The following is a 14,929-nucleotide window of genomic DNA, read 5'->3' on the forward strand; positions in this document are numbered from 1 at the left end:
GAAGGAATTTCCTTCTATAAAAACAGCTGTGGGCAGCAGTGAGTGTCACGGACATGAATTCATAGATCAAGGCAGACTGGTGCACACACTCTCCTGTCCTGCCAGGCGACACGCCCATTCTAAGCCGTGTCCCTCACTCCTCAAATCCCAAGCATCCCCGAAAAGTGTATTATGTTGTTACATCTCAGATGTTATGTTTCAGTTGTGCTCTGTCTATGTTCAGTGATGCAAAATTGTCACCTTTCGGCGAAATTCGCCGTTTTGAATCCAAAATAAGTCGTTTGTGCTATTCATGTAGATCTGCAATACAAATATTTTTGAGGTATGGGGGAGCTGGGACCCGGAGTAATCTGCGGCCGTGAGCTGTTATGTGCCATCATGACACGCATGGTGTTCTTTTTTTATATATTATAATGAAGTACGAGCTGTGTGCTCGAGTCTTCCTGCCTGTCGGCTCTGCTCATGGATTTATAATAAGGCTCTGCTGCTCCGAGATGATGGTCTAGCTTCAGCAGCTACATTACCTACCGGTGCGTTCGTTAATATTAACTGTGCGTCCGGAGTCACTGTGGCACAGACTGGACCGCTGGTGAACAGCTGTTAGAACGGGCCGTTCAGGTGTTCAGAGCAGAGCTCCCTGTCGGAGCGGCAGAGCGTGATTTGAACTGAAAAGTTTTTCTGTGGCAATATTATTTAAGGAGTCGTTGAGCTAGCTAGCTAGCATACATTGTCACTATCTGCTAACGTTAGCTTTAGCCTTCTATTTCTAATAGTTTTTTTCATAGGCTATAAACAAAGGTGGTATAAGTATATATATATTGTACTTGAGTAAAAGTAGAAGTACTCAGATATTGTACTTGAGTAAAAGTAGAAGTACTCAGGTCTTGTACTTGAGTAAAAGTAGAAGTACTCAGATCTTGTACTTGAGTAAAAGTAGAAGCACACAGATCTTGTACTAGAGTAAAAGTAGAAGTACTCAAATCTTGTACTTGAGTAAAAGTAGAAGCACACAGATCTTGTACTAGAGTAAAAGTAGAAGTACTAAAATCGTGTACTTGAGTAAAAGTAGAAGCACTCAGGTCTTGTACTAGAGTAAAAGTAGAAGTACTCATGTCTTGTACTTGAGTAAAAGTAGAAGTACTCAGATCTTGTACTTGAGTAAAAGTAATAGTCCCAGAGTGTAGGAATACTTCTCTTACAGTAAAAGTCCTGCATTCAAAATGTTCCTCAAGTAAAAGTAGAAAAGTATTATCATCAAAATATAGTGAAAGTAGCGACAGTAAAAGTAGTCATTGTGCAGATTGGTCCATTTCAGAATAATAGATATGATATGTTTTATAATGATTGATCATGAAAGTGTTCTCAAAGCTGGTAAAGATGCAGCTAGTTTGAATGACTTTGTATACTGCAGGGTAGCTTGTGGATTTACTCCAGGTGGAACTAAAGTCTGATTTAACACTTGATTATTCCAGATCTGTAAAGTAACTAAAAGGTATTAAATACATTTATTGGAGTCAAAGTACACCATGTACCTCTGAACTGTAGTGGAGTAGAAGAACAAAGTAGAAAAACCTTTGAAATACTTAAATAAAGTACAAGTATCTCAAAATTGTGCCCAAGTATAGTACTTGTTGAGTTTATGAACTTAGTTACTTTACACCATGTGGCTATACAGATAAAAAGACTTAAGCCTTGCACAGAGGCACGACAATACATTTTCAAAATGCTCAACAGTGCTGCCAAAATTATAAATTGACTGCTCCACAATTTAAAATAAATGCTTTAATATATTTCTATTAGATGTGACTCTTTGGCGTTTCTGTTATTATTAAGACTGCTGATTTAGTTTTTTTGACTGCTAAAATCCTCTGTCATTCCGTGGGGTGGGGGAGCCGGGGGCTCGGATCCTTGTCACCTTTTTCATACCTGATGAGTTTGCATCCCTGTATGTTAAAAAGCCTCAGTCACCTTAATTCATGTAATAAAAACATCTCAGGTCAGTAACACTCAAAGCTAAATGTGCAATACCATGTTCAGCTATGTTACTATTTATAATGTTATTGTTGTTACATCAGAAGATGTACATATTGAAATGATTTCTTAACTTACAGTAGGCTATTTTTTACAATGTGTGTTGGAAGGATTTATTAAATTACAATAAATATTGTCATTGTTGAAGGCTTTTAGAGAAGGGTGAACTATAAGCCTGAACTACATAACATTTTATACCTAAAAACATAAAAGCCACAATAAATAAATCACAATTATTCTAGTTATTTTTACCTCCCGTATTGCTTTCAACCTGCTTTTATGGTGTTGTTACGTCACTAACTGTAAGCTTGTCACATACAGTCTATGGTCACTCAGAGTAACCTACTGTTAATTTAGCTGCTGGAGAAGAAAGATCAGGGGGGAGGGGGGGAGAGAGCTGTGGTTGATGGGCCATTAGTTGTGTAAATACACAGCTAAGAGCTGCCGTTTCATTCAGACTGTTTAAAAAACGGTAACAACGGACAATTTTTCTTAGCGGATGCATGTCAATTTAAATCAATACATACAACTATTTTTTAAATCAATAAAAACATTTTCTAAATCCATAAAAGCATTTCAATTAATATTGGGAGTCATGTCGTTACTTTGTTGAGAATGTGGCCGTGTAATAAGCGGGATAATTTGCAGCGACTTGTTCCTTATGGGGAAAATAACACCCTTCATCCAGATGAGGATCCCTCCGCTACACTTTGGGATCCTGATCGACCGACGAAGCTCCATTAAAATATACATATTTTTGGTGAATTACTGAGTTTAGGCACGTTAATAACGTTTTAATGAAGTTGAATACAGTATATTCATATGTGTCAGTGATTTCATGTCAATTCGGCGAACATAAACATAAATGATTGTGGTGAAGATGATGATTAAATATCGAGAGCCGGGCTGCATTTCCTCCCGTTCGTTTCTTTCGAATAACAAAATTATTTTGTTAAATAACAACATGGTGATGTTTTCTAAATGATTAAATGTCTCTTATTTAGCACAGTAGTATGATATCCGTGACATATGGATCTTAACAAAGTTGCGCTGTACATCCAGCTTACTGTATCTGACTTTATTTCACATGAGCTCCAGTGTGGAACCCCACTGCACCCCCAGGTGGATCAATGATCCATTGCAGCTGGCTTCATTATAATTACATTTATCTATCACGGGGGCGGTCTCAAGTCAAGCTGGAGGTTTTCCCTTGAGCGAGGGCAGATCACGTACCAATCACGGCCCTCGCGTTTTAAACTGTCTGAAATGAATCGCTACATCTGTACATTTAATTTAAATTCATAATAGAAAGACATTTGATAACAGTATGTTGGATTTCTGTATTCATTTTTCAGCTTGATAATATCCAAGCACTGACAGGTAGAAGCAGTCTCGCCAGGAAATCATTCACTTTGTCAATAACATGCTTTTAGTTGTTTTTAATCCATAACATTAGTGTGTTCCATTACCAGAAACATTAGCAGTTCATATTATATTTAGATTTTAAATAGGATCTCAAGGATTTCATTTAAAAATAACACAGATGCTTGTCAGACATTCAGAGCTATTGAAATATGTTACTTAGTTCACCTAAAGATGTTGGGGTTAATTTTGTTGACACAGGCCAAGTATTAAGATTCTGAAGCTGCACTGGCAGATAGGAGGTCTGCAACTAATTTAGAAAACCTGTTCACAGACAGCTGTTGTTTTAAGACACCCCACCAACAGGCTCCAAGCGGCCTACCAGCTGTGGGTCAAACACCTGAGGGCCCAGAAGCCCTGAGCGTAGACTAGAGGGGTGGGTATCAGATTTCTCCACACAGGTTCCTGACGCCAAAAAACATCCTTTTGAGCTTATCAATAAAATGTATTCATTCCTAGTAAGCTGACTTTGGGGTGAAGGGAAGTTCAGGGAAGCCATTAAGCCACAAGAACAATTAACTTATGTTGGTTGACTGATGCGGTGACTGTCATGGGACGATGGCGTTTGGATATTTACAAATATGGCTTTCGTAGAGAAAAACAGGTGACCTTTGTGTGATAAGATACATGATAGGATGTGTGTGTTGAAGATGTTTAGGGGGAATGAGTATGTGTCCTTTCAAAGAGTCCTCTGTCATGACTCAAAATCATTGATTGGGGGATCTGCCTGAGGGCAGAGAGAGGGGGACACACACACACACACACACACACACACACACACACACACACACACACACACACACACACACACACACACACACACACACACACACACACACACACACACACACACACACACACACACACACACACACACACACACACACACACACACACACACACACACACACACACACACACACACACACACACACACACACACACACACACACACACACACACACACACACACACACACACACACACACACACACACACACACACACACACACACACACACACACACACACACACACACACACAGAATCAACAACTGCGGACTTACTACCTGGGATCCCGCCCAGAAGGGAAACCGACCAATGGAACACTGCCAACTCACTGTCTAGCTCGCTCTAAAGTGAACTCTCTGTATAAATGTTGTGATCATTTTGTAGATCGGCGCTCTTGTTTTTGACTTGCCGTTCCTGAGACGTGTCTCACACGGTGGTAGAACCTGAGCCCGGAGTACTCTGCAGAGTGCTTCGTGATTAGGTGATGTATTTGTATGTTTTTGCCATTAAAGCAGATTATTGTTTAACCCTTATCCTGGCTGCTTTGAATTTTTCCTTCTTTTGAGAACCCGCTCATATAGGAACGGCGCGGAGCAGAGATTCTGCCCCAACAACACACACACAGACTCAAAACTAGGGGTGCACCGAATGGGAAATTCTTGGCCGAAACCGATAACGAAAATAGGAAACAGTTGGCCGAAAACCGAATGCCGAAAGGCCGAAAATGATTAATAGAAATATGTATATATAATGTATACATTTTTTACCAATGTTGTTCAGCTGCCTGATTATGGAAAAAGACATGATTATGGCAAAACTTAACTTAAATGATAATCACTATTATGGGTCCATAAAACATTTATTCAGCACTTTTGAATGCATACAGTACATTAATTCCAAGTCAAGTGCATTTTCTTTTCTCTGTTGGATAACTACAACAAAGTGCATTCAGAACAAAGCCAAGGTGCTTTAAAACTACATAAACATCTAGGCCAGTAGGCCTACAACAAAATAGTGTAAATAAAGACTGTAACAGCCAGGGCTTCAACAACAACAAATGCACCTATAAGTGCATGCATACAAATGTGCAAACTGGATAAATCCACATGAATGTAACTATTTACAAATGAAATTACAATTCAATTTCAAGAATCTGTAAATAAGGCTGTCTGTCCTCATAAGCAAAGTAGTAAACATTGTATAAAGATACATAAAGTGAAAACTGGACACAAAATCCACAATCAATTACAAATTAAATTACAATTTCAAGAATCTGCAAATAAGGTGGTCTGTCCCATAGGTCTGTCCTCATGAGCAATGTAAAAAACATTGTATCATTTAGATACCGAAAGTACAATATATTGAACACTGTGCTGCTGTCATTTCCCCCTAATGATAACCTGAGATGTTGAATTATAACTCACATTAAAAATTGCTCAGGAAAGTGGGTATAGAGTAGACATGTAGAACTAGATAAGGTTATGATAAGCCAGCCTTGTCTACTTATTAAGGAAAAGTGGGAGGTTATTTTTAATGAACAGTAGCTTCTCTGCTTTATCAGTCATAAGTCTGTTCCTCTTCTCATCAAGCACATGAGAGGCAGCGCTGAACAGTCTCTCGCTGTCAGTGCTTGTGATTTGATCTTACTCCGCATATTTGTCCGGGTGTTTTGATTTAAAGTGGTGGAGTAATCCCGAAGTGGTGAAAGTCTTTGCAGTTACACCCCCTCGAGAAATGTCAGCTGAACACGTTTTACAAATCGCAATCCGCGCCTCTTTCGCTGATATTTTTAAATATCTCCAAGCGCCAGACATGTTGGCTGTGAGCCAGCCGCGAGCATGGTCGCGCGCCTTGCTTGTCTCTGCGTTTTGATTACGTCATCACAACAACACGTTAGCTTACCAACGTAACCCTGTTCTCTGACATTCGGTGATATTTTTTCGGCCAAATGCCGAAAGGGCCTTTTTAACCATTTTCGGCCGATAATTTTCGGCGGCCGAATATTCGGTGCATCCCTACTCAAAACCATGGAAACACTGGCACATAAATTACAATTTACAGGCCTAAATTGCATAAGCTACAGCAGGCCTATTCAACTAGCGGCCCACGGGCCGAATCAGGCCCTTCAGAACTTTTTTCTGGCCCACAAGAGGTTGCTTGCAAATCGAAATGGCATATGTGTAATAGCATAAATAAAACTAATGTCTGATCACAGTAAATCCGACGATGCGGCGAAAACGCTGGTTTTTCCATTCATTTGAATTATTTTGAATCCGTTATTTTGCCTGCCGCGCTCTGTTCATTAAAAAAAAAAAACCCGCACTGTGTCCGCACTTGTCATTGGCTCAGTCAAACTCACGTTACACATTAGGTTCGCGGGCCAGCGAGTAACAGCGAGTAACAGCTTCAAGATGTCTCTCTCCAAGCCCAAGAACCCTAAAGTTGATTTGGAAAATCGGCCAATTCCAGAATGAATGGACTGACAAATATGTATTTACTTTGCCAGCCGAAACAAGTAATAAACCGGTGTGTTTATTGTGCTACGAAAGTATATCCGTGATGAAAGAATACAACGTAAAGCGACACTACAATTCAAATCAGCGCTCGTTTTCTGCCAGTTTTCCCGTGGGCTCAGAGGAACGGAGAAGGAAAGTACAGGGACTGCTAGCATCATTTGAACGGAGTCAAGTGGCTTTTAGTCGCTTTTGCACGGAACAAGAGGGAGCTACGATAGCATCCCTGCGAGTAGCCTGGACACTAGCCAGACAGAAGAGGCCCTTTACTGACGCGGAGACCGTTAAAGAATGCATGCTTGCTGTCATCGATGAAGTGGTTATTGACCAAAAAGTAAAAGACAGCGTCACTTCAGCCATTAAAAAAGTACCTCTCTCAGACACAACCACACTTCGCAGAGTGGAACTACTTGCAAAGGATGTGTCGGGGAAGCTTTTGGAAAACCTTCGAAAAGCAGAGTTTATATCAATCGCTGTGGACGAATCAACTGACTGTACTGACATGGCCCAGCTGTGCATCTATGTGAGGTTTTTCGATGGAGTTCGCTTTAGGGAAGAACTTCTGGGGCTTATTCCGTTGGAGGGGCACACTACAGGTGAGGTTATCTTTCAAAAGATAGTCTCGTTTTTTAATGAACGTCAACTGGATTTAAAAAAAGTGTGCCTGTTGGTCACTGATGGCGCTCCAGCTATGATCGGCAGAGTGCAGGGGCTGGTGGCACGTCTATCTGCCATAGCCCCACACATGCAGTATTTACACTGTATTATTCCTCAATCTGTGTTGTGTGCAAAGCTCAGTGGTGATTTGAAAAACACCATGGACACTGTCATGAACATTGTGAATTTCATTCGCTCAACCTCCAGCCTACAACACCGCCTGTTCCGTCAGCTGCTTGCTGACACGTTTGCTGAACACACGGACTTACTCGTCCATAACGATGTCCGATGGCTCAGCAAAGGAAAGGTCCTGGATCGTTTCTGTGAACTCCGCCAGGAGATTGTGTCTTTTCTTCGCACGAGTAAGCACAAACGAGCTACAAACCTCTTGGAGCGCATGTTAGATGAACAGTTTATGGCAGATGTTTACTTTCTGTGTGACATTTTTGGACACTTGAACACTTTGAATTGCGAACTGCAGGGGCGCGAAAAGTCTATCGCTGATTTGGTTGAAAGACTTTGTGCCTTCAAGACAAAGCTAACGATCTTCAAAACAGACCTAATGACAACGAAACTGCTGCACTTCCCAAAACTCGGTGCATTTATGACCACATCACCTGGAGCAAACATAACGCCAGTCATGAAAGACTTCATGACAAAATTGACTGATAACTTTACTGACAGATTCCAAGGCTTCAGCATTCCAATTGAGGTATTACAGTTTGCCCGTGACCCGTTTTCCATCAAGCCTGATGCAGACTTCTGTGTAAAAGTAAAAGAGGTCATATCTTGCATTGATGAGAGCCTCTTTCAGATGGAGGTGGTTGATGTGCAGTCTTCCTTTGCTTTAAAACAGCTCCTGAAGTCTGAGGGTGTTGTGGACTTTTGGTCTAACCATGTTAGCCAGTATCAGTACCCCACAATGAGGAAGGTGGCCTTGCTTATACTGACAATGTTTGGATCTACCTATACTTGTGAGTCTAGCTTTTCTCATATGAATGCCATCAAAACAAGGGCACGTTGCTCCATGACCAATGAAAAGTTGCATGAGTGTCTCAGGATTGCTCTTACCACTTATGAGCCAAACTATGCTGAAATAGCTAAATCAAGGCAGTGTAATTTCTCTCACTGACTCAAACAGGCTAAACATGACAGAAGTCTGATGCATGGTATGTATGCAGATCTGTTTTTATGGTCATTCATTTTATGGTCATTCAAATAGCCTACTTACTATTTCGAAAATTGCAAAAATGTTTCCAAGATAAGAATGTTATTGTGAGTCTGATGGCTATTTTTTTACTATGTTCTATTTGCATTTAGTATTAGATTTTATGGACTTGTGTTGTCTTCAATGCACCTTGTGTATGCTTGGAAGTGTTGAGGATATTATACACAGGGCTACTTACTGTTAATGTGATGAGTACAGTTTTATTATATTCATCTTGTTTTGTACATTAGTGGACATGGAACTGTTAGGGGAAAAAACCTCATGTCTCCTTAGTTTTAAAGATGCAACATTTTTGCACTTTTGTGTCAAGCCTTGTAACCCGAAGCTTTCCTACTTTTTTATGGACTGGTTGCTTTCTGTAATGATTTATGTTGATACAATTAAAGTACAAAAAAAAGGGATGCACTTGACTAGTTCATTTTGTATTAGTATATATTAACACTATGTAAGCAAGAGTTATTTGTAGTGATTCCTTGACAAAGTATTGTGTGGCCCACAAACCCCCTGTGATTTTCCTATTTAGCCCACTTGCTAATGAAGTTGAATAGCCCTGAGCTACAGTATTGCAACTAAGCAGACAGCGCTGCTTCTCTCTCTCTCTATCGCCACTTTCAAAATCTATTTAAAACTCATACAGTGTTTCCCCTATATACAAATAGTGGCGGCGCAGCGCCGCTGCTGAAATATGAGCGCCGCTCCTAGGGGTTCACAGCCAGGTTCCCCAAAAAAAAAAGGTTTCTTCACTTTTTTTTTTTTTTCTTAAAATAATAATAAGTGGTGAGTGGTGACCCTTTTTCATTTTTGATTGTTTGTAATGTGTATTTGTAGTATTTGTGTTACTGGCATAGGTGACACAGGCGGTCGCCTAGGGCGCCAGATCTGGGGGGCGCTGCGCTGGTAGCTCTGGGAGGGAAAAAACATTTTTGACCGTTGGCGCTCATCCAAATGTTCAGCCTTGATGTAACAACATTCATAATTAAGTAAATTTAACACCATTTTCACCCCGGTTACACGTTTAATTTGCCCTGTACGGTGGGCGCTGTAAGTGATGAAAGTGGGGGATGTTGGCTTATCAGGCGCCCGCAGCTCACAGCCAAAGTGCGAGCGTGGTAGCGAGAGAGCGAGCAAGGGAGAGGGCGCACCGCTACCGGCGCTGTTGTTATTAGAATCTGGTACTAGCTGCGCTAACGGAGATAAGAAGCAGATGTTTCTACAACCAGGGTGGAGGAGAGCTCTCCTGTCAGACTGAGAGGCTCAGTGAGGTAAAGGACTCTGAGTATTTAGATAGTTAATTTCAGTCTAAGTTATCTCAGTGGGTCTCAAACGTTTTGACCACAAATTATGTAAACGCATACTTCCAAGGCACTCCTTTATAAATATTAGGATAAATAAAAACAGGTTTGAATTCATTCCAATGTATACTATAGGACAGTTAACCCAAAATATCGTTTAAAGTTGGAGAGATACAAAAATATGAATAAATAAATAAATGTTAATTAGGTAAAATAAGATATGAATGAACAACAACAATAAAATAAGCTACATTTATTTGTTATTGGCTATGGTAGGTTATTGGTTATGTTCATATACTTATTTGATTATTAAAATGTAAACCAATCTTTTTCATATGGGCGTTTTAGAGTTGTACCCACTAGATCAGGTCTCTAGTAATTGTGTGCTCAAAGTGCACCAGATTGAAGCATTTTACGGGCATATCCCCGGACCCCCCTAGAGGATGTGACGTCCACCCCCCAATTCAAACATATACATTTGAAGCCATTTTGACGTCTATTTAGACCCTCCAGAAAAACGCGGGCAAAAATCCTTGATTATGCGGGCTAAATTCCTTGATTATGCGGGCTAAAATCCTTGATTATGCGATTAAACATGCGGGGGTTTTATGTGATTTTATGTGGTGAAATTGCGGGAAGTTGCGAAATATGCGGAAAGTTGCGAAATATGCTAAATATGCGGGGAAAAAGAATAACAATTTTTTTAAATATTGGGCTGTCTTATTTATTCTCTCTCACACACAACCTGCCACTAACGTTAAACCCCTTTACTATTCAATTAAACACATTCAATGTTTATTTATTGTGAAAGCAATTGGGCTATTTTAATCTCACACACACACACACACACCCCCCCCCCACACACACACACACCACACACTTCTCCGCCTCATTCTGTTTTCATTTACTCGTTCGTTATCTGACCAGCTTCAATCTAGTAGGCTGCTCACCTCGTTTCTTGTAGCCCTCGAAAGGGTTTTGGATGTTGATGCCTTGGTGAACGTGAGTTGTTTGGCTTTCTTGTCCGCAGCAGCAGAAAGCATTTTCGAATGTTTGAATGAATCAAAGTGGGTCGTCACAGTCGATTTTCTCTTATGCTCCAACACACAGTTACACGGGGTGCAGAATAGTTTCCCCCCACTTTTTGCCCGGTCTTTAGTAGAAATGTTCGTCGGTAAATGAGATGGATTAGATTTTTTCATCTTGGTGTTTTCTCTATCGTGTGAGCTCCACACGTTCACTCTATACTGTGTTGTTTACATTCTGTGATGCGCGAGCTGATGACGTCACGTCAAGACGAGTTAACTTTTTTTTCTCTCAACTTTGTGTGGAAAAATGCGGGGATTATGCGGCCTTTTGATAAATATGCGGCCTTTTAAAAATCTGCGCCATTTTGCTGATTATGCGGTAAATTCTGCAATCGCAGAATCGCGTTTTTCTGGAGGGTCTGTCTATTACCTATGTCAATAAGTTTCTGTTTTTGCAGTGTATTTGTCTTTTGTAGAGATTTTTCCTTTATTCTTTACACATAAAATCTCGCCTAAAATCTCACCTACGGCAGCAAATTGTCTAGAACTGGCCCTGGTACTAGGCCTCAAGAGCCTTTCTTGTACATAGAAACAAATTGGCGGGGCGCACTTCGCACACACTAAAAAATTCCACCCGCTCCGTGCTCACATTATGCTGGGCCCACGTGCCTTAGCACCGCTGCTATGACTCCATCCTAGGGCAAACACTGTCAGAAACAAACAAAATTCCCAAAGTTGTCCTGAAATTAACTTGTTAAATAAACAGAACAAAAAATATAGCCTACTTATGCAAAAAACATTGAATCTGGACTTGAAATTATTCTGATTAGGCCTAGCCTACATTGCAAATAAGCAGGCAGCGCTGCTTTTCACACACACCTTGGGTTTTGAAGACTGATAAATGAATGAACAAACTTTGCAGCTCAGTTTCCCAGCTTTCCAGTCTATCCTCGGGTATGCCTCTTGTTTCCTCCGCCACATCTCCTCCGTCCATACCTCTGGGAAAGGTGAGCTTGAGCTAGCTAGGGGAACGTTGCTAGCGCAGCTAACGTTAACTTTAGTGCTAGCATTATCCATGTCTTTAGGCGGCTCTTCTGATGATGTAGTACTAGTAGCAGCTTAACTTGTAGCTTCGGTGCTGCTAGCCTCTTTCCTCTTGTGAATTATATTCTTTTTAGACAATAAGTAAAGTAAAACATGTTAGCCTGCCAAGAGCTTTTTCGCTAGCGTTCTTGAGGGAAAGAGCTGACGCAAAATCTGCGCAAAATGGGTGTGTCAGTGACACACCCCCAGCTTGCCGCAGGGTCACGAGCGTGATGACAATCATAATTTTTTAAGGAAATCGTTTCTATTTTTTATTATAATTACTGTGAAATGTATTATGTTTTTTTCATTATTAGAACAAATACACACTTGCAACAGATAATACTGGCAATGGTTTAATCAGGGCTCTCAAGTTTTGAAAAGAGTTCAGAGTGAGATTTTGGCAGCGGTGTTTGGTACTCCAACTTCTGGCTCCCCTCAAAGTTCCCATGAAGCCCTCTGTACCGCAAATGTCAACGGGGGGGGGGAGGTGCTAGTGGATTATGAAGCCCTCTGTATCGCGAATGTCAACGGGGGGGGGGGGCTAGTGGAGTGCACGCGTCTCAAACAAGCCTAGTTTGTTTACAAAATTGCGGCGCCACTTGGTGGGCGGTACCCTGGAAAGAAATCTCTGCGTGAGAAATACAAGGTGTGGCGTGTGAGCGTGTGAATGGAGTGAAATGCGTGTGTCTCACGCCAAATGCGTGAGACTTGAGAGCTCTGTTTAATATTTATTAGATTATTAAAAAAAAGATCATGCTCCAAATAAGTGGGGGTACGGTGTACCCCCGCGTCCAACGCCCACTACACCACTGGTTAGTGGACTGGACATGTACATGTGGATGTGACGCCAGTAGTGAAGGAGTTAGGGATACACAGTCAGAAGGCTGCAGCTGTAGGGAAAATGTGAAGAACAGAGGTGTTATGACTGCCTTTTTCCCTCCAGTAGATCTACACAGGTTTGTTGCATTGCTGCAACGAGGTGCATGACGAGGTGCACCTTCAAAAGTAGGTGCTTAAAGAGGCCACATTATGCTTTTGGGGGCTTCCCTCTCCTGTAGTGTGTTCTATAGGTTTTGTAAAAAATGTAAATGGTAACACAGTGTGTTCCCTCCAGAGGGAGTTTCTCTCCTAGCACATTGTACGTGATAGGCTAAGGGGCAGGACATCTCTAAGCGGTTGCCAGCTAAGGGTGAAAAGAGGTGCTGCAGCACAGGCAGTATGAGAAAAATAAAGAGCTTTCTGAACATTAAAGCATGGAGACATGTCCCAGTAGAGACACCAGATTCATATGAACCAGAAAATGATCAGAATATGTCAAGACAAAGTAGCTACACACTGATCCACTGCAGAACTAATATGTTCTACATGAGATGATGTTACCCAGATTAACCTCTGAATAACTGTCTGTTTGTCAACAAACAGCTCCAGCTCTAATCCAATGACAGCAGGGCTAGAGGCTCCTCTGACTGTAAATATAATAGGTGATGGAGAGGCACTGTTGGTAGCTGCTGTACAAACCCCCAGTGCAGGTGCAAGCTATTCTGCAACACATAATAGCGGTCTGCGACAAGAGGAATATTTAATATAACCTGACAGTTTTGAAAAGTAACAAATGAGATATACTCAAATGCTGAACAAACTGACTGTCATGTCCAAGAAACTTATTGTGAAAGTTTATTCTTTATGTTAGAGTTGTCATGTTCTTTTTGTCTTGTGCTTTATGTCTATACCCTTAATTATTTCTTCCTCTCATTTCAGGCCTCCACGCTCCCCGCCCCTTTTCCGTCTCCTGCGTCCTTGATTATTTTCCCCGCCCTGATTGTTTCCAACTGTGTCCCCTTTACCTGTGTATATATTGTGTTAGCTCCCTCCTGTTAATTGTCAGTTCGTTGTCTCACGAAGACCACGTATCGGCTTACCTCACGGACCTTTTCACGGACCTTTCACGGACCTATGCTATAGATCGCATTATAGTTTTCCTCGAAAGAGTGGTTTTGTTTTCCTTGTTTTATTACTGTGCAAATTCCAGTAAAGTCTTTATTTTGAAACGCTATCTGAGTCTGAGTTTTGAGTCGTGCAATTGAGTTCATGCCTCAGTGTTCTCCCCTTGACACTGCTCTGACGCCACTTTCCTCACGTGAAAGAGGACGTGGTTGGATCTTAAATGAGTAGGAAAAATGATAGATGCTCCCAGGTATTATAATGTATGAGCATCATCTTCTCACATGGGTAGTGTCAGAGATCAAATAATGATCTATACATAATGTAACTAAGGTCAGGGTTCGCTGTGATTTAGTGAAGGGTCTTGTAGGCAGTCCACTTGAACAGTTTCTTTTCAAATTCTGGTAGTTTCACTCCAGCATGCCTCCTGAGTACGTGCGTATTTACTTTTAGTCCTGGGAGTAATGAAAAATCGGATTATATTTTTCCAACAAAACTCTTTCCACATCCTTGAGATGGTGGTAGATTGCTGTACAGTATTATACCAGTCTTCATTGGACAACAGTATATTGCTCTCTTTCATCCATGTATCTTGAACATACAGTGTAGAAGTTTTCCTGTTCATGACTAGACCTTGGTACAGCGCTGACATCCCTTTACAAGAGACACTATTGTATGCTACACAAAATGTTATAATCACTCATTTTGTGTTGCTGGTGTGGTTTAACTTCTTTCTCAAAGAAATCTCTTACTTGTAAATACCTAAATAAATCCTGGTTATTAAAATCGAACTCCTCTTTACGTTTTTGAAAGCTTTTAATCATGCCCTTTTTAAACAAATGAATTTAACAATCCTTGCAGCTCCAGGGAAAACGTTATGCAATTGCTTTCCAAAAGCTTGCTGCCAGCCACTGACCCAGAAGCAGTTCCCAGCAGCTGC

The 14,929-nt window shown here is 41.0% G+C and overlaps 2 protein-coding genes across 2 annotated transcripts in view; both read right to left on the reverse strand.

Moving 5' to 3' along the window:
- The window catches only part of LOC307029396 (protein FAM200C-like), a 23,575-nt gene extending 11,370 nt beyond the window's left edge, over positions 1-12,205 (reverse strand). Inside the window, exon 1 of the mRNA XM_079665337.1 lies at positions 11,842-12,205. Within this exon, the coding sequence (XP_079521463.1) occupies positions 11,842-12,039 (198 nt within the window). The 5' untranslated portion in view covers positions 12,040-12,205. The remainder of the gene's footprint in view (positions 1-11,841) is intronic.
- adamts17 (ADAM metallopeptidase with thrombospondin type 1 motif, 17) overlaps positions 1-14,929 on the reverse strand; it is a 308,092-nt gene that overhangs the window by 191,154 nt on the left and 102,009 nt on the right. The gene's annotated exons all lie outside the window — the stretch shown is intronic.

The sequence above is a fragment of the Notothenia rossii genome (genome assembly GCF_949606895.1).
Source record: "Notothenia rossii genome assembly, chromosome: 2".
Classification (NCBI taxonomy): Eukaryota; Metazoa; Chordata; class Actinopteri; order Perciformes; family Nototheniidae; genus Notothenia; species Notothenia rossii.